The sequence below is a fragment of the Aspergillus niger genome (assembly GCF_000002855.4).
Source record: "Aspergillus niger supercontig An04".
Classification (NCBI taxonomy): Eukaryota; Fungi; Ascomycota; class Eurotiomycetes; order Eurotiales; family Aspergillaceae; genus Aspergillus; species Aspergillus niger.
The window spans coordinates 1054952-1077866 of record NT_166539.1 but is presented as its reverse complement, the minus strand read 5'-3'; the positions used below and the strand labels follow the sequence as shown (position 1 = coordinate 1077866).

General features: G+C 48.6%; 9 protein-coding genes and 1 non-coding gene across 10 annotated transcripts; 3 read left to right on the top strand and 7 right to left on the bottom strand.

The window, feature by feature from the left end:
• Positions 1 to 52: 52 nt before the first annotated feature.
• An04g04310 (hypothetical protein) lies at positions 53 to 3176 on the bottom strand (the record flags this gene model as incomplete). Its single annotated transcript, XM_059747472.1, has 8 exons — positions 53 to 133; positions 208 to 342; positions 654 to 895; positions 2081 to 2152; positions 2496 to 2727; positions 2797 to 2829; positions 2947 to 3003; positions 3075 to 3176. 8 exons carry the CDS (start codon positions 3174 to 3176, stop codon positions 53 to 55), a joined length of 954 nt encoding a protein of 317 aa, XP_059600537.1.
• Positions 3177 to 4420: 1244 nt separating this feature from the next.
• Positions 4421 to 4911, top strand: An04g04300 (hypothetical protein; the record flags this gene model as incomplete). Its single annotated transcript, XM_059747471.1, has 3 exons — positions 4421 to 4469; positions 4547 to 4730; positions 4767 to 4911. 3 exons carry the CDS (start codon positions 4421 to 4423, stop codon positions 4909 to 4911), a joined length of 378 nt encoding a protein of 125 aa, XP_059600536.1.
• Positions 4912 to 6244: 1333 nt separating this feature from the next.
• Positions 6245 to 8729, bottom strand: An04g04290 (hypothetical protein; the record flags this gene model as incomplete). Its single annotated transcript, XM_059747470.1, has 5 exons — positions 6245 to 6645; positions 6684 to 6960; positions 7344 to 7610; positions 7672 to 7978; positions 8497 to 8729. 5 exons carry the CDS (start codon positions 8727 to 8729, stop codon positions 6245 to 6247), a joined length of 1485 nt encoding a protein of 494 aa, XP_059600535.1.
• Positions 8730 to 8947: 218 nt separating this feature from the next.
• On the bottom strand, positions 8948 to 9551 carry An04g04280 (uncharacterized protein; the record flags this gene model as incomplete). The annotated part of the gene is made up of 2 exons (XM_001401757.1): positions 8948 to 9414; positions 9473 to 9551. 2 exons carry the CDS (start codon positions 9549 to 9551, stop codon positions 8948 to 8950), a joined length of 546 nt encoding a protein of 181 aa, XP_001401794.1.
• A 3510-nt stretch (positions 9552 to 13061) lies between these two features.
• An04g04270 (uncharacterized protein) lies at positions 13062 to 14961 on the bottom strand (the record flags this gene model as incomplete). Its single annotated transcript, XM_001401756.3, has 2 exons — positions 13062 to 14299; positions 14352 to 14961. 2 exons carry the CDS (start codon positions 14959 to 14961, stop codon positions 13062 to 13064), a joined length of 1848 nt encoding a protein of 615 aa, XP_001401793.1.
• An 872-nt stretch (positions 14962 to 15833) lies between these two features.
• An04g04260 (hypothetical protein) lies at positions 15834 to 16516 on the bottom strand (the record flags this gene model as incomplete). The annotated part of the gene is made up of 3 exons (XM_059747469.1): positions 15834 to 15975; positions 16086 to 16129; positions 16292 to 16516. The coding sequence occupies 3 exons, from the start codon at positions 16514 to 16516 to the stop codon at positions 15834 to 15836; spliced, it is 411 nt and encodes a 136-aa protein (XP_059600534.1).
• Positions 16517 to 17020: 504 nt separating this feature from the next.
• Positions 17021 to 17091, top strand: tRNA-Gly (GCC). The gene has a single exon. It is a non-coding gene; the product is annotated as a tRNA-Gly (tRNA).
• Positions 17092 to 17499: 408 nt separating this feature from the next.
• On the bottom strand, positions 17500 to 19421 carry An04g04240 (uncharacterized protein; the record flags this gene model as incomplete). Its single annotated transcript, XM_001401754.3, has 3 exons — positions 17500 to 17888; positions 17949 to 19293; positions 19359 to 19421. 3 exons carry the CDS (start codon positions 19419 to 19421, stop codon positions 17500 to 17502), a joined length of 1797 nt encoding a protein of 598 aa, XP_001401791.1.
• Positions 19422 to 20084: 663 nt separating this feature from the next.
• On the bottom strand, positions 20085 to 21439 carry An04g04230 (hypothetical protein; the record flags this gene model as incomplete). The annotated part of the gene is made up of 5 exons (XM_059747468.1): positions 20085 to 20251; positions 20416 to 20742; positions 20798 to 20929; positions 21009 to 21142; positions 21198 to 21439. 5 exons carry the CDS (start codon positions 21437 to 21439, stop codon positions 20085 to 20087), a joined length of 1002 nt encoding a protein of 333 aa, XP_059600533.1.
• Positions 21440 to 22139: 700 nt separating this feature from the next.
• An04g04220 (hypothetical protein) lies at positions 22140 to 22866 on the top strand (the record flags this gene model as incomplete). Its single annotated transcript, XM_059747467.1, has 4 exons — positions 22140 to 22231; positions 22330 to 22426; positions 22517 to 22642; positions 22720 to 22866. The coding sequence occupies 4 exons, from the start codon at positions 22140 to 22142 to the stop codon at positions 22864 to 22866; spliced, it is 462 nt and encodes a 153-aa protein (XP_059600532.1).
• Between the last annotated feature and the right edge of the window lie 49 nt (positions 22867 to 22915).

Below are 22915 nucleotides of genomic sequence, written 5' to 3'. Positions count from 1 at the left end.
GTTTTCTTTGTGCATGTCTCGGTCCCATGTCCAGCGATTCCTTTTGAGTTGCTCAGAGAGCTTCTTCCTCAGGATCTTCGTGTCTCTTAACACTGAGGCTACAGGGGGTATCGAAGCTCATAAACATGCGTTCCTGCAGAGCCAAAGACAATCAATGGTTAAGTTTATCCACGACGCACAACTGAATACAGACTAAGGGAGACGCACTTCACGTGGTTCGGTAGTCGTGGGCTGCGAATCGCAGGCCGGCTCAGATTTGTTGATGTCAGCTGTGATCTGGGACTCAGGGTTGTCTGTAAATGATGGTGTGGTATCCAGCTTAGAAGCATCCTGCTGTTCTTGCTTTGGATTCGAAGACATGATTGCTGGTTGAAGGAGTAAGTGATCACAAGAGTATGATAGAAATCGGTACACAGATAGAGACGGCAAGATATAAGGGGGGATCTAGTTATGAAAGTGATCTGTATTATTAAAGGCGATGACTTGTGGTGGCTTACATCCGAGCAGCTGAAGTCTGGAAGATATCCTTGCAAACCAAGTATGCAACTGTGCAAATGTGGAATGTGGGTCCCCAATTCATAGCAGATCAATCCTTTTTTCCCCACAATCTCAGCTGAAGATTTATGGTCAAGCGACGAGAGATTTAAAGTTACCTTACATTTGATTGGATGCCACTTATCACCACCACGCGCTAGTTTATAAGCATCAGCCAATGCGAATCGCAGATTTGAATACCGATCGGAAAGCCCGATTCCACCCACATACGTAATGCCTATTACTGCCCGCGGAGAATTTAAACCATAGGTTTTGGCGACAGCTATGACGCGCAAGTCCAAGTTCTCGCGAGGGATAGGGAGCCGTAGTGAGTTGCTATCTTTCGTTCCTCGGTCCCCACCTAGTCAATCCGTATCCCGTAACCCGGCCCAGCTCTGAGGCCTGTGGGCTATCACTTCATTCGCATTACAGAAATATAATAGAGGCGAGATACGAGAACAAACCCCACAAGTGCTGCTTGTAGTAGCAACAATGACAATTCGAAAGAAGCAGCGGTGATAATCTCAATACATGTCTCAGCATGAGAATAGATACATGGAAACAATTTCGTGAGTGACGTATTAAATACAGTGATTATTGAGTTGGGTCTCCCCGGATATGGTATAGCTGTGATGAGACAGACGTCAGCACAATAAGTAGAGCACACATATACCATAATGCCGAGTGCAGCGATGCACTTTCCCAGATTAGGAATGCTATAACCGGATGCAGTGAGTCGCCATCACTTCAGCTTATGGACTACGTAGTAAGCTGAGTACGGTTGCACCTTTCATATCAGTGTGGGTTCGGCTTTACCGAAGATACTAATGTTCGCGAATAGGAACCTCCGAATGGGGCCTCGCATTGTTATGACCTTTTCTCATACCCCATATCCCAATTTTCACATGTTTCGCGACTGGTAAACGTGATCGTTGTTTATAGCTGCCTCCATATTCTGAGATGCTTCACTAACAGTCAGGCAGATTATTCTAGGCAGCAGAAAATAAAAGGGCCTACCAATATCAATTGGTGTAAAGACATGTATGACAGTCTCTTTAAAGTCAAAGTCGGGATGCATCCTTTTTTTATAGCCTAAAGACCGGAAAAGCACCCCAAACGGACCAATAGACTGAATTAAAGGATGGCTGATCAGGACTGATGGATGTTCAACATCAGTGGGGCTAGAACAAAATCGATGGGATGCAAAAGCAAAAGGTTGCGAGGCGATACACAAGAAATAGTCCACTACTGCAGGTTAAGCATGAAACGAAGTCTGGAGATAGGTTCTTGCACTAGCCCAAAGATTACGCAACAAGCTAGCTCAACCTCCAGGAACCAATTCAAACCGTTTCCCTCTGTGATTTTACCCGGCCTTATTCTCAGACTATTCGCCGGCGGCCATTCATAACTCATCTCGGATAATCATCGGGAAAGGCATCTCAACCTGCTAAGAGAGGTGTAACCCAAACAAGTGTTAGGATTAATTGTTGCCGTACAGTTATTGACTACTGGCTAGGCATTAAAGCCTCAGCCCCGTGCAATGTACCTGCTTCTGAAGGGCACTGACAATCTGGAGGCTGGATTTTCTGAGCAGCGAGCAATTGCCTCTTGAATTCTACTGGGGACGGCATGCCAAAAGTGTTCTAATCAACCATGTCATGTATCTGGGGGTTATTTTCAATTGGGCTGGGCTAGTGTTTTGTCTGTTGCAAGAAAAAGCCTAAGAGAACTTGACCACGTCATGATATCTGTATAAATGCATTAGGGAGATATTCTTAGCATTATAACTGAAATGATAATCCTCTCCCTAAAACATAGTTAGTGGACACCATGTGACTGATAAGGCCCAAAAAATCATATAATCGAGTCAATGGATCTAACATTAACTGAGTCTAGCCGATCACAACGCAACGGTTGATCGCGGTTGTATATGCATATACACAACTCATTTTGGCAGACACTTCCTGACCAAAAGGCTCTCCCCCTCCACCTGATGGAGATGGATGATCTCCATGCGGACAGCGACGTCCCGGGAACGCCGCACATTCTGGAAAACCCTGATTCCTCGGAGCCGCCTACCACTCCCAGCCCCCTCATCTGCAACTCTTCGGAAAGGATAGCACTACTATACCCATTCAAGATTCCTACAGCGCCGTCAAAACCTGCACCTAACAAGCCAGTTGCCCAGCTCATCTACCAGCGGGTGACTGCGGTAGTAACTGATCAACTCCTCCTTTTTAAGAATTGAAAGCTGGCGCTAACCTCGCTCGCAGAGGCATTTGACGCAACGGTATCCTCACTACAGGGCCGACCGAAGGAGCTTGCAAAGGGACATTCATCTAGCTCGCCAAGTTAGCTAAGCAATGCTCCCCCGGAAGTCTGCAGTAGCTCCCCTCCAGTCGATTAGGCAACCAGGTCAACTAGCCCAGCCAGAAGCCCGTCTAGCCAGGCAGACTCCCAGGCACCATCCTAAGCCTCGCTAGCCACTCCTAAGACAGGCAGAAAACCGTGGCAGGCTATTACTCTTAAACCCAATACACGAGAGAAGCAATAGCCAACGTGGGAGAGGCCTCAGCAATCAGGACCCCCGCATCTTTCTCCGCCTCCCAATTTCCTCTGGCCAACGCGCTGTCGGTCCCCATGGAATCCTAATGACTCTATCAGAGAAGATCTCCGGTGGAATTACGCGTATTCAAATCATACCTAGAGGTTATGCAATCTCAGTGAATGAGGAAGGAGGAGCCTTCCTACTACCCGCCCAGGCTAAGGAACTAGCCGGAGATGAATATTTTGAGGCCCCAATGGATTACCATCAATATATCATCGCCCGAATTCCTTCGCAGCTCTGGCCCCTCGATGGATGAGATATTTACAACGTTGTTGTTGCTGATTCATACAGTGTCCCCTCGCCTGAGCGATGTACAGGGTAATACTATATCCACACTCTATGTATACCTATTCATTATAAACTATCACTTTCCTGACAAAATAGGAGCCTTATCAAAGTCTATAATAGCCAGTGCCTGGAATTATATTTTACTATTCTTATAATGTATAAGTTTCGGGATCCCTGCAATACTTCCGCAAAGTCTAGGACTGCTCTGAGTATACTATTATTTTATAGATGATTTCTGTGATAGGATCTACTTGTCAGGGCAGAAAGCCTGTCGACTAGGTAAGGAATCAATCACTAAACGCCATAGATTCGTATAGACATGGCAGGGCGAGCCCGCCACCAGCGGGCTCGCCCGGGCCGAGCCGGATCCTGCTGACTAAGACCCGCGAGCCTGAAGTCACTAGCCTGGACCCGCCCTCCGAGCTTCGAGCCCCTTCTATAGTTCTGGTATTTTAAAGCCCCGCTCGAAATTACCCATCTTCCTCACATGGATACTGCACAGGCCATATCCTGGTTACACAAGAAGTGATTCTTTATGCAGAGCTGCGCATAAGGGTGTGGAGTATATTGTGTCTAATAGCCAATGGTATTATGGTTTGGGTAGCACAATCATGCATGTCAGCTTCTGCACAGACCATGTTGAAGAGAGGCGCTAATGCACGGTGTTGCAGGTTGATGGCTCTAAATAGGGAGCTAATGCACATGGTTGCATATGGGATGGCTCTAAATATGGAGCTAATGCACAGTATTGCAGGTCGATGGTTCTAAAAGTTGCATTCATGCCCAAGACTGCATATAGGATGGCTCTAAAATCAGTACGCATGCACGGTGTTGCAATGCGATTGCTCTAAAAGATGCACTAATGCACATGGGTGCAGGACAGTCGCTCTAAAACCTACCACTAATGCATGGGCCGACTGAATGGCTATACGAATGGCGCTTATGCACAGTGTTGCAGGTTGATGGCTCTAAAATGTAGATCACCACGTGATGTGTCCAATCATATGTCATTTGTTACCTGCTACAATCGACCCACAGAGTATGGAGATATTGGGACTGGGGTCAGTTACCTGGACTACTGATATTTTCCAGAAGCTGCTGCTTTATATATTATAGCGAAGAAGAGCATGCCACAATTTGTAGCCTATGCCACTGCATTATATTTTAGCTCTGGAGGAGAACATGCATTAGGTAATCTACTATTGATCGCCAGCACAAGGACCAATGATTGCACTTTGTCACGGTCGCATATTTCCACTTTGGGTCATTCACTGATATCTAGTCAATGGATGTACTCTAAGTAAGATACATTAGTCGTAAAGACATTATACTACAGCTCAAGGATGCTGACCAGCTCGACATCATGTACTGAAAACCCCGCAGTGCTAGGCTCCATCTTCATCCATATTACCATTAAGCTCGTCCAAAGTATCACCCATCGACGCCATAATGCAGGCCAGAGCTGTGTCCATGCGGCTTAGTTAGTCTCACAGACAGTACGAGCAAACAGAAATGAAGAACTGTCGACAAAGCGGCGAGCGCAGACGCGTAAAAGCGAGCTCGTATTCCAACCTAAGGATATAATTCCGTACGCCTCACATGCAAGGTAGCTATTCGCTGTAGGTAATTCGTGGTTATCCCTTTTTTGGACTACTATAACCTGTCTCGGGGGTGTATGCCTGCCAGGTTCTTTCCTGCGGGGGTCCTAGTCGTCGCAGTTATTGTCGTCGTGGTTGGTGTCCTTCATCGGCAGGCTGCGCATTTGGCCATGGTTTGACATCCGGGGGGTCTTTCCACCATGGAAAGACAACAGATAGAATGTGGAGCGGCTGGTAGAATTAAGAATAAACAAATCGGCCCCAATCTGCAATTATATGCTAAATTGTAATAAGCACTCTTTATCTCTGATTGCCAGCACACTCTACTGGTCGATAGTCATCTCCTCTTCCCTCCTTTGGTGAGAGTATAATTCAAGGGCTAATTTCCTATGCCTTCCTCCCGATTGTTTGCTGCATGCTAGCTCTCATCTTCTTGGAATAAAGACTGGCTGTCAGAAATGCCTGCAGAATTCTTACTTCCAAGAATGGGATGGGGGAAATCCGTTTTAAACTTCCTGGTCCGTAAGTCGATGTAGCCCCAATCACTGCAGAGAGCCTGGAACTATTTCCGTTTTCGTTCTGTTTGAAGACTTGTATATATTCACTGTTCACTGTGGTTTAGTTTCCATATCGGTAATGACAGTTCCTAGCCATCCCCAACGACAGCAAGGGGAAATGTTGCTCCTAAAAGACAGCTGACCGTATCCTGTTTCTCAGCAAACATAGTCCAGCGAAGATGAGGACAAGCTGCCACATTATTTGCATAGTCTGTGTCACCATCCAACCGTCCCTGTCACTGATCATGCCGGTAGAGATGACCATGGACTAAGGCTTGGGCTTATGGCTATGAAAGTCAGCTACAAAGCAACATTGCGAACGTCTCTCTCGGTCAAGAGTTGAAAAACTGATAATAGCTCGCGTGCAAAGTATATATTCTTTCCGGACACGACAAGCTTTTGAGTCGATGTGCGAATATAGTGACGAGAAGCCAATGACTGCAACAACATGGTCCCAGAACAATCACGATACTTGCATCAAGCGACGGCCATCATTTGTCGTGTGGATACACTGGTATTTGGCATCACCGCAGCTAACGCCATGTGATCAACCCTGCGGCCCGCGTAAGTGGTTTAATTGATGACTTTCACGAGGCAGGGTTTTGGTTGTGGGATCTCCGAATTTGAATTCCATTCTTGTGGCGTGGTCTCGTCTGATTCTAGTCCTTATAATATGCCTCGTTGGTTTCCAATTCTGATAACTTCGCCTCGTTTGAATCCCTTTTAGCGAACATCCATTCTTTCGTGGCCTGTTTCTTCGAGGAGTGGCCACTCTGCATCAGCCACAGCGAACGCATGAATGGAGGAATAACCCACAATTTGATGTAGGGCTTTTGTAAAGCAAAATCAGCTAATCGTTGATAGACCGCACGAGGCGCTCGAGAGCATAGTACCTGTTTCTGGTAGCGGCTGCCGAAGATTGACTGTCTCCTCCAATCCTGTGAACATAAGCCTTGCTCGTCTCTTTTTATCTGCTTTTTCCCCACCGGTCCAGTACCACGACTCGCAAGCCCACATGCATTGCTGGCTTTTTGTCTCGGCGTCGAGATGATCTGTATGTCTTGGCCGTGGTTCCACCAATAGGTATAGAGAACATACCAGACCTATCATAGAATAAGCTTGTCAAAGTCCAACTGTTGAAGAGTAGAGACTCCCAGTTATAGCAGTCAGTTTCTATGCCCGATATTCTTATGTATACTCCGCGTGCGTCTTGCCGAGCATGTGGCATTGAAATATCAATGATATCCTGCTCGCCTATATATTTGAGATCACGAGGGCTCTCTAAGATGTTCGGAGAGTAGTAGTAGTGACGGTGACAAGGAGGATGAAGCGGAGCTCTCGACTGCCAATGATCCTCAGAGTCATACAGTATTTGCTAGCATGGTATTTCAAGCGTTCAACTTGAGAGAAGGGGTAGGAAATACCATATTCTCTGGTTTTTCGTGTCATACGCAGCCGTCGTCGCTAAGCTTTGTAGACGTCTGTCTTCCATCATTGGGTTCTCCTTCCAAGCCACAGCCAGAATTGCTTGTAGCTATCCACGCTCCCGACACATGTGTACTTTCCCGAACCTCTTCAGGACATCACGCAATTATATCAGCTTTCAGAATGTATATATATATATATATATAGCGCTTCCATCCCACGCTAGCTGCTTCTCCGTAATTTTTGTCCAAGTGTGGCGCTGATCAAACCACTAACAGGTGATCTCGTAATGCCGTTTCATGGGAATATGGTACAGTGCGCGAACGGATAAACCGTCAGACAGCAGAAGCAGGGACATTTATCGGTTCGCATATCCAATCGTAGCTTATCTGCTGCGCCTCTCGCTTGATATGGAGGGGTCATGAAGAACGACTCCATCATTTGTAACCCTATCCATGCACCTTTTGTAGCGTCAAGTGCCGGTAGCCCTCTTCTGTCCTTCTTTATTCGAAAACTTTTCACGATTTCTTTCTCGCAGATTGCACCAAACAGTCGGAGTTCTGCAAGCATTTTGAGTCTCTGCGGAGGTAAATATGCCCCCTAATCTTGGATAGTGGTAAGTTCTTCTTCCAATAATTATAAGGTGTTGTTCAGCCGGTACTTCTCCAAACCAGGCTATGGGAGTTGGTAAATTCGTAGGAGAAAGCCATGAATCCATAGCATAGCTTTTGGTCCCGCATGTGTCTCCAAAGATCCAGAAAATGTCAAGCCCAGCGTGGGTAGCAACCTTTTCTCTATGTAGTAGATTATTGTGAGGTATGCTGTATTGGTGGATATACACTTCCAATGAGCGGTACACAATATTCATGTGTCTGTATGAAGCAACCACTGGAGAGTCCATCATAATCACGGATGGAGCCGTTGATGTTGTCGAATCGAGAAGCCATCGAAGATTCCTCAATTCAGGTCTTTACAACAATAGCCAATTACTGCCTGCCTCTTCGAATTATATCTCGAACGTTTCTTCAATCTCTTCGGTTTTGAACCTTGTTATAGATAGAATAGGAAGTTTCTAAAGGCTTTTTTCTCTTCTTTTTGATTGGTAGATGGCGGTTTTCGCGAGCTTGAATAGGTGGTCAATGTTATAGAAAATTCTCCTTGGCACCGTATAGTAGTTATATCACGATCTCCATTCTTCGAATAGAGTGATACTGGTATAGAAGGCATGCTTAGGGCATGCTAAATGTGTGTGTATTGCGTGAAGCTGTTCGTATGGATTTTGTAGCGATGTTTCTGCTTGAATACTTGGAAAGTGTATGGTGTATGGAAATGACAATGATGATAGAGACGAAGATGTTGAAGAAGAGAGTCAAAGGGGTAGGGGATCATGAGTATTTATGCTACGCAAATGGACGGGGAATGATGGTAGCTTACATGGAATATTCTCCATTGCATATTGAGTCCGGTGAAATTGGGAGTGACATACATTGAATTGCATATACTGTGGCTTTCAAAGTTGTGAATATGAATATTCTTCCCTTGTTGGAAGCATATGATTCCAGTCGGGACAGGGGGCGCGAGCATCATCCTATTTCCAATAGTCGGATGGTAATTCCCTGAGCCTTTGCATGTTTCCCGAAAATTTACTGTTCGATATTCAATTATATCTAGAAACCCGCTACGGTATCTTCCTGGTCTTGATGATTCTGGGGTATTCATTATGTATACTGGAATTACCTCTCGAAACACTCACTATCTGTCAGTGACGGTATCACCAAGAATTGCCGTTCAGCTTTTTGTGCTACCAATGACGGGTGTAATACATTTAATATACATCAATTCAAACTGCAAAACAATCCTATCCTACATTATCAATAACGCCAGCTTTCCCAATTCCCCAAACGCATTTCCCTCACATAATCCTCCAAATAATAAAATTAAGGCACAACAGCCGACAACCCCACCAAGAACCCAGCGAGTGGCCACACAGCCCTAGCACCATTAAGTAACGCCCATCTGTTCAACAAACCCAACACTCTCTCCCCCTCCTGGGGATCCTTCTCCTCCTGTACGCCCACCTTCGCCTTCTCCATCAAGGCATTATTCGTCCCCTTCATGGCCAGAATGGTCCACGGCACGATCGCAATCGTCAATGCAGCAGAGATTGCATACGTAGTGGTAGCTCCCCGTGGTGCGATGGCCGCCAGCGTACTCTCTGCCCTCGTCGCCCAAGATAGATACAAGAGGGTGGTGGCGGTGAAGAGAGCAATTGGGGGAGCGCGGTTCTTTCCCGTTTCGTAGACAACGGCCCACTGTTTTGCGATTGTTGATAGGGGAATATTGTGCTCTCTGTGGGATTGAAGAAGGGCTGGGACTGTCATCAATGATAGGGAGAAGATGTTTCCTGTATATATCATTGTTAGTTGGGGTTTGGTGGGTTGAGGATGGATGGGGAGTAGTACCCGAGAGCCAAGCGGCGCCGCTGAGGCCGATTGCTTGGGCTATGCAGAAGCTTGTTGGGAGGGTGTCTGTCGTGTACATGGTGTGGTACTATTATGCAGGTGGTGAGATGTGGATTGTGGATTGGGTCTGGAATGCTTAAAGTTGGATGGATGAGTGTGATGTGGCTTATATATGAATGCTACTGAGGAGGTGGAGTCATGATGCCATCGGTAAGCTTAAATATTTGTTTCGGGGCCTAGACTTGTAAACTTGTTCTGGCGATTGCAGCGTCCACTTGACTACTACAATAGTATGCAAGATAGATAGTGAGTCAGGCCATTCTAAATTCTCGCCCCGCATTCTTCCATATGTGGTTGGTGGAAGGAAGTTGACTGGTTGGTAGTGTGGATGCCTCGGCTTTTGGCGGGTTTTGGACCGGTCGGGTTGGGTTTTGCACCGGTCGGGTTGGGTTTTGGAGTCCGTGATGTTCATCCATATCAAGTGCAGATGCAGCAACACCAATTATTCTGTCTAAATGGACTAGTGTCTAGTACAAAATTATCATGCTGATTCAATATAGACTGTATCTACGCAGTATATATTATCAATTCTGTCCCTACTTCTATCTCACCTGTCCTCCCACCACTACGCAACTGCTGGCACTAACATCAAGCACTACAAAGTCAACAAACACCAACAATCACTACATTCACATACACACCATCAGATTAGATTTGGACACGTCGACGCGTCTTGATGCAGATAAGTGGATTTTCGCGATGCTTCAACATCTCGACCAGCCATGGTGTATAATTGGCCTGTTTAACAAAGATGTCTCTGATATCCTTTTATCTGATCAATTTGAACCCATTGTCAGAAGTGAATAGGACAAAAGGAGGCGAGGTTGATCCAGAGTGAATAAGTACTCTAGAGAGCATCCCCAACCGCAGCACAACAAACCAATTATCTTCTCCATGTTGATCAAATTATCAAGAACAACGTGTCTACCTACTCCATAGTAATCACCAATAACGCTTTCAGTCACTCGCAGCATAAGCAAAGAATCTTTTCCATACTAGCCAAGTTCAGCCCCGAAACTTCCAGGATCTTACTGTGTCCCGACTAGTCCCAACTTAGTAAGTATTGCGCAGCTCGTTATGTAAGCCTCACAAGGCTGACTGTCAGACACCTGACACTCCAGGAACGCAATCCTCCTCTCACAAACCCCAAACAAAGAATTCTGACAGTCTGACTGGATGCCACAGCCTTCCCTCCCTCCCATGGAGACCATCAGGGATTTCAGCACCGCCTCTCTCTTTCGGCCAAGACTTTCCGAACGACGAAACGCCGGCACCTGGAAGAAAACGAATACGGAAGACAGTCTAGTTCGGACAGTGCCCGACCGACAACTTTACTACATCTGCAACTACCCATGAACAGGAGGAGGAGGAGGAGGAGAAGGAAGGGAACAAGGGGGTTGCGAGTGGTTGACACCGTGACCCGGTGAAAATTGCAGCAAACTCCGCTTAACTAACCAGCCAATCCTATAACCAGTGAACTAATAACCAATAACCAACTAATCGGAAATTCGCAACATCCTCGGCAGCGATCGTATCCGTATCCGATATCCCAATATGTGCGGGAATCATTTCATCTTTCTGCGGAAGTCGCAAAAAATTTTCCCCACAGGGGGAAGTTTTCAACAAATCAAGTATCCCGAACAACAGGCTGAATCTTGGGTCTAAACTCAACTTGCATCTGGGTTCCTTCCTTTCCCTTCCCTTTTTCCCTTCAGCGGTTCAGCCCAGTCTATGGCCCCGCCCCGCCAAGGCTATAAAAAAAATAAGCTTGAACGGTGAAAATAACTTCGTATGATGAGTGGGTTTAGGCATGTTTGACTAAGTCACTAGCTAGTTAGTTGGTCACACCCTCTCACCCACTGCATCTTGTAAGATGGTACGGAGTAGAAAGTTAGTGCCTGGATCGGCGCCCCGTGCGAGGGGAACGAATACGATCTATGCAGACAGACAGGGCTGGGAGAGAATGGAGGATCGTGTGAGTAATAAATATGCGGTCTTCTCTCAATTGAGGTGATGATATTCAATTCATCTTCTATCTATACTACTATCCTTGACATTCCCTCACTTCTTCTACTACTACCACTACCCTATACGCTAGTACTAGTAGTAGTATACAAAAATGTCCACCCAAGACAGCGACGCAGAGAGCTCTATCTCCAGCCAAACAAGGTACACACCTACCTACCTACAAACCATCCATATACTTCAATGACCATAACCTAACCCACCATGACAATCCAATAGAACAAAAACCCCCAAACACACCTTTCCCCTCGCGCACCCCCCTCCCAAATCCTCCCCCTGCCTGCGCCTCACCCCGCGCCTCCTCCTCCAAGTCCAACAACTCTCAATAACATCAAACCGACACCGCGCCCTCCCCATCCTCGAAATCTACCAACCCCCACGACTAGGGAAATCCCTCCCCAATTGTCCGCGCAAACTGCACGGCCGGGATCTCTACATCCTCCAAAGCGACGCCTACACCGACATAACCCCGAAATCCTCCTCGGAAGAAACTACCTACCCAATCGCTGCGGGGGTAATCTACAATAACACAAACACCAACACCAATACCAAGAAACCCACCACTACACAACCCCAACAAGACAATACCAATACTCCCGAAGAAAAATCCGACGAAATCTACCTCCCCACCACGCACCAATCATACACCGCAACCCGCACGTCGCGCGGCAACTACCGCTTCATCCTGCGCCAGAAAAACACGTCCGGAGAAACCGTCATTCTCGAATGGCGGAGAAAGACAACACAGGGTTCCGGACGGCCAAGAACCGCCTCGGGCTCCGCATCGGCGGTGTCGGGATCAACGGACTCCGATACCATACACGATAATAATGGAAAGGCTTGCGAGGAGGAGACGACGAACGACCCTAGTAGTTCCGATGCTAACCCCCGGTTTGTGCTGTGCGTTAGTGCCATCGGAGGAGCAGCTGGTGCTGGCGTCGGCGCCGATCAGCGTGTCAGACGGTCGGGGCTGGCTGGGCTAGAGAAAAAGGGGTTGAGGGTTGGCGGGTGGGATGCGAGACAAGTGCGGTTTTTGGAGGAGGTGGGGATAGGTGTTGGAGAGAAGGTTGTCACGCTGGTTTTGACGCTGGGGGTGTATGTTGGGTGGATGGAGGGATGGTTGTAATACTACTTACTATTTACTTACTACTTACTATCCTGTGAGTGTGTGAGTAGGAGTAGGTGGTTTCAGGGGCATCCTTGGTCGGTGTTTGGTTTGTTCGGGTGTTGTTGGTGGGAGTCTTGGCTGGTGCTTTTTTTGGGGAAGACGGGATTCACAGAAATCTCCGCTCCGATGGCTTTCATTACTATCGCCTGGAGACTGCATATTTTTATTTTTTTGCATAGCGGGTCTACTATGGATAAATTTGTGATACCTGGGCAGATTTTCATTCTCAATAGATTGTTGAGTTGCGACATTTATTGCAGCTGCTCGACTTGGTTTTCCAATTATATCTGCTCCGTACCTATTTCCTTTGTCTTCGCCCTACCGCCAAGTCTCTCACTAACCGTCGTAGGAAGTGACGCCAAGTTCTAGCGCCTTGATCTGTAGCGCCAGCAACCGCGAGAAATACCGACAGACGGCCAGATTGCCGCCCATGAACCACAAGCCTGGGTGTCCGGTCCGCCGCCACATGCGCATTTCGCCCGTCTCGTCGAATCCCCAGACATCCTTCACCTTCGCGCCCTCTTTGCCGAACACGAGTTGTGCTTGGGTGGCCATGTTCTGATACCCAGTCGCCAAGATGATCTCGTCCGCCTGGAGCTCCGATCCGTCCGCAAACCGCAGTCCGTGAGGGAGGACCTCGGTAATCTCCTGACCCTGCTTCACCTTCACCTTGCCGTCAATGATCAACTGGCTGGCCCCCACGTCGATATAGTAGCCTCCGCCACGTTGGAGGTATTTGATGAGCAGACCCGCACCGTCTGGACCGTGGTCCACCTTGAACCCGGCCCGCGCCAGGCCCTCCAACGTCGCTCGGTCATTCTCATTCTGACGCTTGGTGACCTTGATTTGCTGTGCTTTAAACAGCTCCGCCGGAATACTCCAAAGGTAAAGGTCGGCTTCCTCGGTTCCGGGTCCTGCTTCCTCGTACAAGCCTTTGAGGCCGATTTCGACGATTGACTCTGAGGAAACCACGCAGGTTGAGCTGCGCTGCACCATCGTCACGTCATATCCGTTCTCATAGTAATCTTGTGCAATGTCGTTGGCGGAATTGCACGCCCCAACCACCACGGCTTTTTTACCTTTCGATCCGGGCTTCGCACCGCGAAACTCGCTGCTATGGCAGATGAGGTCGCCCTGGAAGGAATCCATGCCCTTGAAGTCAGGCACATTCTTCTTTCCAGAATGGCCGGTGGCCTGGATGATATACCGGGGGTTCAGGGTACGATTCTCCACCGTACCGTCCTCCTTCCGCCGCTGCAAATCCAAGGTCCACTGCTTTTCTTTGTCGTCCCATGAGGACCCCTTGATGTTGGTCTTGGTCCACACATTCAGCTCCAGTAGCTTAGCATAGCAGTCGAACCACTCGGCTATCTTGTCCTTTGGAGTGAAGATCGGCCAATTAGGCGGGAACGGAATGTAAGGAAAGTGGTCAAACCACACAGGGTCATGCAGGACCAGCTGGTGGTAGCGTTGGCGCCAGTTGTCCCCAATATTCTCCTCTCGATCGATGATCAGAACGTCGATGTTTAGCATCTTAAGACGGGCCGCAATGATGAGACCAGACTGGCCAGCACCTGTTCGGGTCAGCACCTAGAATAGCAACAAGTTGTTGGATGAGTAGCATACCGACAACCACAACAGTCGGAGACCGGTCTTTAGCCTCGATTTCGGCCGTCCGACGGTCTTTCCAGTTCTTTCGATCCAAGCTTTCGCCATGCTGTGCTCCCAGGGGCCTTCTGAAGTTCACCGCTTCTGGGTGGTCGACAAAGCTCTCCATGGACGTATAGAAGGTGAAAATTTTCCACTCGCCGTCCTTTTCTGCCAGCCGAACGATACCCTGTCCAGTGATCAGGGGGCTAGAGAGCGTAATGTAAAACAGGATTCCTGTGACGTCGCCAAAGGCATCGATAGGGCCAACGTAGGGTCCTCGGAACGCGGTCGAGCGGTCGATCTCAACTTTACTCGGAAGACGGCCAGACTTGAGAAAGCTTTGAATGTTTTCTCTGCCTTTCGCAGTGTAAAAGTCCCATGTTAAGCAGAGATGATCTCGCCAGTAGGCATCTTCGAGGAACAGGTCGGAAAGGGACTGCACGTCTCCTTTGCTAAGAGCTGTGTTGATCTTCTCGACTAGCTGTGAAGCGACCTGGTCGGCATTGACATCGGTCGAAGAACATGTCTGGGGAAATGTGCCAATGGGGACATTGACCGAGCCGGTGGAAACATCTTCAGAAGGCATTGTGCCTGGTGTGATGAAGGGATTGGGAGCTGAGAGTAGAGCGGGGGTGGTATTCCTCTGTGCGGGTCAAAGAGGGGAAGACGCCGGATTTAAATCAGCGGGGGTAGTACCCGCCCCGCTTCTGGATGCCACAGCTGAGCAACGCAGCAGCCATGACAACTCATTGAGGCGTCAATTAGCGTGGTTAGTCAGATTCGTATCTGCACACTCGATATTCAGCTCGTTCCGGTCGGAGTAGTTCTTCAAGCTAGCTCAATGTGCTGTGGCGGCGCCAACCTGGCCTGTGGGATCGGCAGGTTGGACACCCCGCACTCTTGCGGGTCTGGATTCTGCACATCTCTACAACAAGGCCTCGAAGAGCGAGGTCACAGCATAGCACAGTTATATTGTGGTGAAAAGACTCAAGTATGTGAAATGATGAGTGGTGACATCCTGCTCTGAATAAGGACAGATGGCAAAAGGTAGAAAGAAAGGGAGTATGATTGTCGACAGAGGGAAAGGAGCCCAGCCGGGAACCTGACCCCGCAGGGAATCCCACCTTCTCCCTCAGGTTCCGCAATCGATCCCACCCTGCATAACCTGTGCTACTTTGTACTTACCGGAGTCCATCCCCATGGAATTGGTGATGGGTCTTTCTCTCTGGGTCGGTATATCCATATTGATTCTGGATCTGAACCAGACGAATAGTGCGGGTTCCACTCATGGTCCAGGAACCCGAGCGTCTAAGCGACTTCGGAGGCTATCTGGTGGCAGGGAAGACACTGCCAACTGCTTCACTGCTTCATCTTTGTCGCTCATCAATTATGTCTGTCAGGTTCATGCTGCATCCTAGGTTTATTTATTGCCCTGCGTGCTTCTGTCTCATTATTCAACTACCCGAAGGAACCGACGGATATTGTCTCTTCCAAGATGAGTCCGTCACACCCAACCACCCTTGCATACGACCCACAGCTACCTACACTGCATTTACCAGTATGGTAAGCGTGCAGGCTGCATCCGTGAGCAAACCGGCCGCTATCGGAATCAAGTACGATCATTTCATTGATCAAGGTTTTGCCTTTCAGCGCTCAGCTCGCTGACAAAGGCATGCCATCTCACCATCCATTATCGACAATCGCACCTACTATCCACCTAAGTGGATGTCTTGTCCAGCCCATTCAGCTAGCCACTGCAGATCATAAGCACTCAAAACACCTATCTACCTCTCTAGGCCAAAGAGCGGATTTCCTAGCATTCTTATTGGGGAATTCCCCATCCCTACGACAACCCCGACCCACGACATCCTAGCCGCCTGTCCACAGTCGCAGAATCGGCATCAACAATCCCCAACCCCGCCGAATGGAGCATCTGCAGGTGGGATTGTGATGGCCTGCGTGGCACGGGACAGCCGACCAATCAATTTTTCTTCAATAGACATGATGCTTGACCACGTACTATCCACAAGTGGGGAGCTATCATCGAGGGGTGCGGAATTATCTATCATCGTGGATTTCAATGCTTCTAGCGTGAACCATTCTACGTAGTGGTGGGGCAGGGCCGATGCCGATCGACCCATCGCGACAAATGGTACTCCGTAGATAGAGATAGGAGTGGATAGGGAGGGAGCGGGGTTGGAACCAGAGATTTTTGGGAATGAGGATAAGCAGGCGGTAGCTTAGTACGTAGTAGTATAATATTAGCATTCGGACGAGAGGTCAGAGGTGGAATGCGTCAGAAATGAATTAAATTTGGACTCGACTCTTACAACTATCAACCACTGCCCAGGTACTACACTCCGTACTGCAACAGTAGCGGTTTTATATAATTCCAGTCCCACAGGATAAAGGCAGCCGAACAGCGAAGTTCACAGCAATTAAACACGACTGCCAAACTAGAACTCAGATAGAAATTATAGCCATTTGATCATGAGACTTAATTCATCGAGTAGTCGGTTTTCCGACCAGATGGTCATCCTAGGTGGTGATCATAGTATGTGGCAGACATAGATTCCAACCAATTGTAATTGCGCAATATTTTAGGAGGAATATATTATTAATAGAGGAGAATTTGACATCAACAAGCATCATTGGTCTAGTGGTAGAATTCATCGTTGCCATCGATGAGGCCCGTGTTCGATTCACGGATGATGCAATTCGACTTTCTTTTTTCCTTTTTTCGCCTTTCACTCCTCCTTCCCAGAAGAACTTTCTTTCCTTTCCCATTATTCGCCCGTCCATTTATTTTATTTTAATTTTTTTTTTTTTTTTTTTTTTTTTTTTTTTTTTTTTTTTAGTTTTTTTCAGTGGTTTTTCAGTTCCTTTCCCTTTGTTTTTGTATTTACCTTGCCCATGTGGTGGTTACGATTGCTACACCGTATATCATAATCATCCGACGCTCGTAGCTTCTGATTGTTTCATCCTATATACAGCAGTAATGCCAGAAAATAGGTGGGAAGTCACAGTCAGTCGACCCGACCACTGGCAAATATGTACAGCGAAATTAAAGTACACTTGTATGTACCCGTGAATATATACTCAAAATGAACAAATGACTCAATCGTCATGTAACAACGTCCCTCCTTCGCCTTCTGCCCTGATTCGCATATCGACTGTCCAAGCCGAGTCGACCAAGAGCCAAAGTCTCCAGCGTCTCCGTCTTGCCTCCCCACAGTTTGCCTCTACCGGATCCATCAGGCTTTCTTTGGATAGGTGGTATCCAGCATGTTACTATCGCCCCAAAGAGCATGCATCCAGCAAAGACGATCATAATGTAGCCGTGCCGCTTTACCGGTTCCTCTCCGAAACCACCACCGAAGTTGTAGTAGGCGGAAAAGACCTGAACCACTATAGAGCCGATCTTGCCAGCGCCGGCGCTAAGTCCGTGACAGGTAGCACGGTAGCGGGTGGGGAATATTTCAGCCGGGATGATGTACGTTGTAGCGTTGGGTCCTATATAAAGGTTGGTTAGCGACTTCCAGGAGAACCCTATGGTAGAGGCCGGTTACATACCAAAGTTGAAGAGCGCCTGGCCAATGACGTACAAGACAACGGCCACAGGACCTTCTTTTTGTATGGTGATAAGCATGCAACCCAGGGCGATGAAGAGTGCGGAGAGTGCGAGAAAAGAGTATTTTTGTAGAGCGACTCTGTCCAGTTTGTGGATCACTAAGATGAGGAGAAGCCCGCCGGCAAAGCTACCCACATTCAAGATGACCAGCGCGTGAGTGCAACTTGCGAAGAACATGTCATAGACGCTTGCACCAGGACTGTCGTTCGTCTCCCAGTAAGGCGCAGGCGCGCTCAAATGAATGGATCCCCAGGTTTTGGCCAAAAATTGCGGGCTGGAGAGACTGATACCATAGAAACCAAAGTCTAAGAAGAACCAGGACATAGCTGTCCCAGCTAGAGTTCGCCAATTACCTTCCACCCAGAAGTATTGTACGATGTCCTTCCACGTTAAGCGCCAGTGAGAGTTTAAAGTCGCTGGTTGAAGGATGCCGGTCTGGGATGTGGAGGATCGGTCTTCCGCCGTGATCGTAGTCAGGGAATATGCTTGCCCCGGGAAATTGTGCCAGCTTTCGGTTTCGAGAGTCGGGGAGGAGGAAACAGCATTTGGTTCGGTAAAGAGTGCGGTTGCATCGAACTCGACTTTCACTGGATCATCGTCGATCTCCATGAGGAAGCGTGGCGACTCCGGAACGAAGAACCGGAAGCAAGTTGCTATTGCTGCCGGAATCACACCGATACCAATGACGTAGCGCCACATTCTATCGACAGACATGGTCAAATCATTGGTATCTGAACGGCTGGTGGCGATGACAATCAACGACACAAGGTTTGCCCAGATCTGCCCTAAAGGTTGCATGAAGAACACCGAAGCCATCATTCGTGCTCGGTGCTTGGTGGGGGCAAATTCGCTTGTGATGACTGAACTCAAAGGATAGTCGGCTCCGACACCAATCCCGACAACTATACGCCACCATATGAGCCATGCGTAGATGCTCATCGAATCATTCTCCCCGCGGGAGGCCATAACGACGCCCAGTGTTGACGTGATCATGAGTATCAGCTCCAAGCCATACATCTTCTTACGTCCGTTCCGGTCAGCCAGGTACCCAAACAAGACCTGTCCCAGTAGCGTCCCGCCTAATGTTGCAATGTTAAATAAAGTAATCTTGATCGAAGACACCTCTTTCTTCCAGTAGACGTAGGAGATCATTGGAAGTGCCATGTTGCTTGCAAATAGGGTGTATCCATCGAGAAAGAAGCCAACGCCTGCAACAAAGACGATCAAGTATTGAAATCCCTGGCGGTCGATTGTGTCGTACACCTGCCGAGCGCGAACATCTCGATCCTATGACACCAACACAGTATTAGCTAGCAGATTCAGGATTTGTCAAGCATCTAAGACGCTCCTACCTGCTCATGCTCAAAATCCTGAGCTCGATCAGTCTTGTACCATCGCGTGCGAAACTTGCCCATGGCGGTATTGTTGGTGTTGGCGTTTGGATCAGATGTGGTAAGCCTGATGAACGATTCTAGAAATCAGATTGTACACAGATGACATCATGAAGGGCCATCGACCTGCAGGCAGAGTAGACAGAATGAATCCTGCGGCCCCCAGATCTGAGGATGAAGGTCCAAGAAAAAGGATGGCGCAACGTTGAGAGAAAGGGGAGCATGAGTCTGAGAGGGGTACTCGAGGCCCACCATGAGACCGGAGGCACAATATACTTCTCCCGGGAAGGTTTGAACTAAGCAGGGACGCGACGGGTGATTGGCGGGAGCTGTGACAGTGCGTGCAGTAGCGGCCGGAGTGGACCTCACTGCCTGGGGCACACCCGCCCAATTCCTCGCTCCACGTGCGGCACGTGCGGACAGAATGGGGCCTCATTGGGGCCCACTTGCCCACTTAACTGCCTCTGTCAGATGAACGAGAGACGCCAGTAGTAGCATGATCCCGGAGTACTTTCGGTCCCTGGCCAGGCTTCCGAGATGCCTTTCGCTGGATACGAGGCCAATTTGCCATTTGTGCCATTTGAGTTCGCCAAGTGATGAAACTTGGCTGAAGCTGAAAGCCGTCCTACTGGTTCGACTAAACACGTGTCCCTTGTGCCTCGTAAGGTTCCAATATTGTCTGATGTTTCACAATAGGGGTATATTATTGGAACTGAAACTGACGCGTGGCCGCAGAGGAGCCAAAAAAAAATGAAAGGAAAATTTATGCAAAGTACCTGAGTACCCAACGCCATCCAGACTCCTTGCTGCAGACTCGTAAACAACCAAAATCCACGATGTGATGTTAGTAGATGCTGTATCAATTTTTCAATCTGTGTTGCCCATGGGTATCGTAGTTCATGTCTATGGGGTGTATCATATTATTAAGCGGTGTGTTCTGTCAGAAATTGGCAAAAGGCTTTTCGGTCTATTGAAGCCCGTTAGCAACGGCACCCAGGAGGTTCTAAGAGGGACTCACCCAACTCATCGAGGAATTGGATAGATAATGTTCTCATCTGTGAAAGAATGTCGAAGTTGGGCTGCAGCTGGAGAACCACAGGCTTTCCTGCCTTCTTGCCCGGATTGAAGCTGTCGATGCAGTTGATCGGGATGGACACATAACGCTTCAACTCCTTCCGTTGCGAGTTGGCAAAGAAAAGCATGACCTGTTTGCCGTTATGATTACGTAGAATGCGTAGGTTCTGGCTGATGCACTCCTCCCCTCGGCCCTTGGACTTCGCCTCGGCGATCCCTGCTATGAAGACCAATTTCGAACCCAGGACTAATTCTTGGAACTGCACACAATCTGCAATCAGAAATCAGCAAGGATATAAATGCCCCTCAAGTGTTCTGCTACCCACCATGCCAATCTTCAAAGATATAAGAGATCTGTGTGAGGAACACGTTGTGGGCCGATTGAACTGTTTGCTCGTCCATGAAGGAAACGCGAAGCGACGACTCGTTCGGGAGCTTTGGATGTTCAAGGTGAGGGACTGGAAGCTTGGTGTCGTTGACTACAGATAAACACGGGGGGTTAGCATGGCCATCCGCAGTCTCTTCTCGAGCACTTACAAGTATGTATCAACGGAGTCTGCTGACCCGGTCCCCCGCCCAATTCAAGACTTTTCAAGCTTCCCGTGGCATCCTTGCGTATGTCGATACAGGTGAAGCGTAGCTTGAAGAGTTTACTGCTCCGAACGAAGGAGCTGCAACAGCCCCATCAGCGGATGTTGCCTGCATGGGATACTAGGCGATACGCACATGGTCACAGAATGGTTCAGCGGCAAACGGCAGATGTCCTCGTATAAGGAGAAGCATGAAGCCTGCCTCGACCGGGATCCAATCGAGGAAGCCGTACGACTGAGCGGAGGCGGAAATATAGGTGATGTGGCATAGCTGGGACCAGAAGAGCTCGTGGAGGAAGAGACTATGCTGTCTGGTCGAGATACGGACAACGGAAGAGGCCAGTCCTCGGCTTCCGAATGGGCGGCTGGGTGGCTCATTGCAGATGCAAGGGACGTTAAGTAGCAACGGCCCGGACCTTGAGGCGTGCACACTGCAATGTGGCGGGTAACAGACGGGCGACGATCGTGCGGATCCCCAGGAGCTGATCAACATGTGCTAGAGTTGAGGGCACTTGCATCATTCCCAATGTCGAGGAGGAGAGTTCCCACAGCACAAGCCGATCAAAAGCAGTGCAGAACGGCCGGCCCTGGTTGATTGAGACGAGGTTATAAAGCAAGTGCTTAGTTAGGCAAGTGATAAGGGAACGCTGATGCGGGTGCCATAGGAACCTTATGCCCAGGCCCAGGGCGGGGGAACCACAGACAACGTGCTCGAAAGGGGCTCTGTGATTTGAGACTCCGTCGCGGATGAGTGGAGACACATCCCTGCGGCCGGTACACCTCGTGGTGATATGGATGGTCCGTGATGCGCTTTTCTAGTTGGTGTTAGTGCTTGGAGAGGATGGATTGAATTGCTTCCACGTTATCAACCCACCTATTATACTATGCTGCTCGAGGAACTCGTGGATAGGTACCCGCCCATCCTGGAGTTAGTGCCTCTGTGCGGGTACACAGAATAAAGTGTGGTGGGTACCTCGAGTCATGGTGGGCGAGCCAGAAACACCAATGGTGATCCTTTCAGTTTATTATTTGACTCGGCAATGCACACTCGTGTCGGCAGCGGGATGCAGGGAAGCCTATGAATGCTGGCCAAAAGCCTATGGCGTGCATGAAGGCAGAGGCATGTTGTCGTATTGTCTGGCCGTGGCATCCCCGACAACCCGCGGTCATGTGACGCGAGTCGGATTCGCGCGGCATACCTTACGTAAAATACAAGGCTTGCCAGACTAGCACGATGAGAACGCAACCGATGATCGGTGATGACTCAGGCGTATGTGGGTTCACTGGCTTCCATTGACCATAATCGCAGAAGAAAAAGTGGTATTAGTCTATGTACTTCTATACGGACAGCCCTATCTACACGGGGTATCCTAAGATCAAAAAGAAACGAAACCATATGCGAGACACCAAAAACACCGGTTAGGCTTCGCAGAGCTGAACAGAAACACAACGCAGGAGGATGCAACCCAATTGACCAGGAAGAATGCAAGCGAGCGAGCGTTGGTAACAAAGAACTGTCGGGGCGCTCTGCCATGGGGTCGTAAAATGGGTATGATCCGCAAAGCCGCCAGAGATTATAGGGTATATAGATGCGCACCGGAAAAACAAATATCTTCAAAGCCATGTCAGAGAAAGCCGATCGTGCAATCGTACAATAGATGAACGCTTTGTACAGTGAAGACCAGCGTGCGGTGTTGGGACATAAGCAGGCACTCACTTTATGGACAGAAACACGCCGCGGCCACAGGACCGGGAAAGATGCGGCGATCAAGTCGACGCGACGAACTCATATGTGCCCAAGTTGAGTGACATGCTCTTATCATCGGCATTATCGTGGAGAGAGACGTGTTAGAC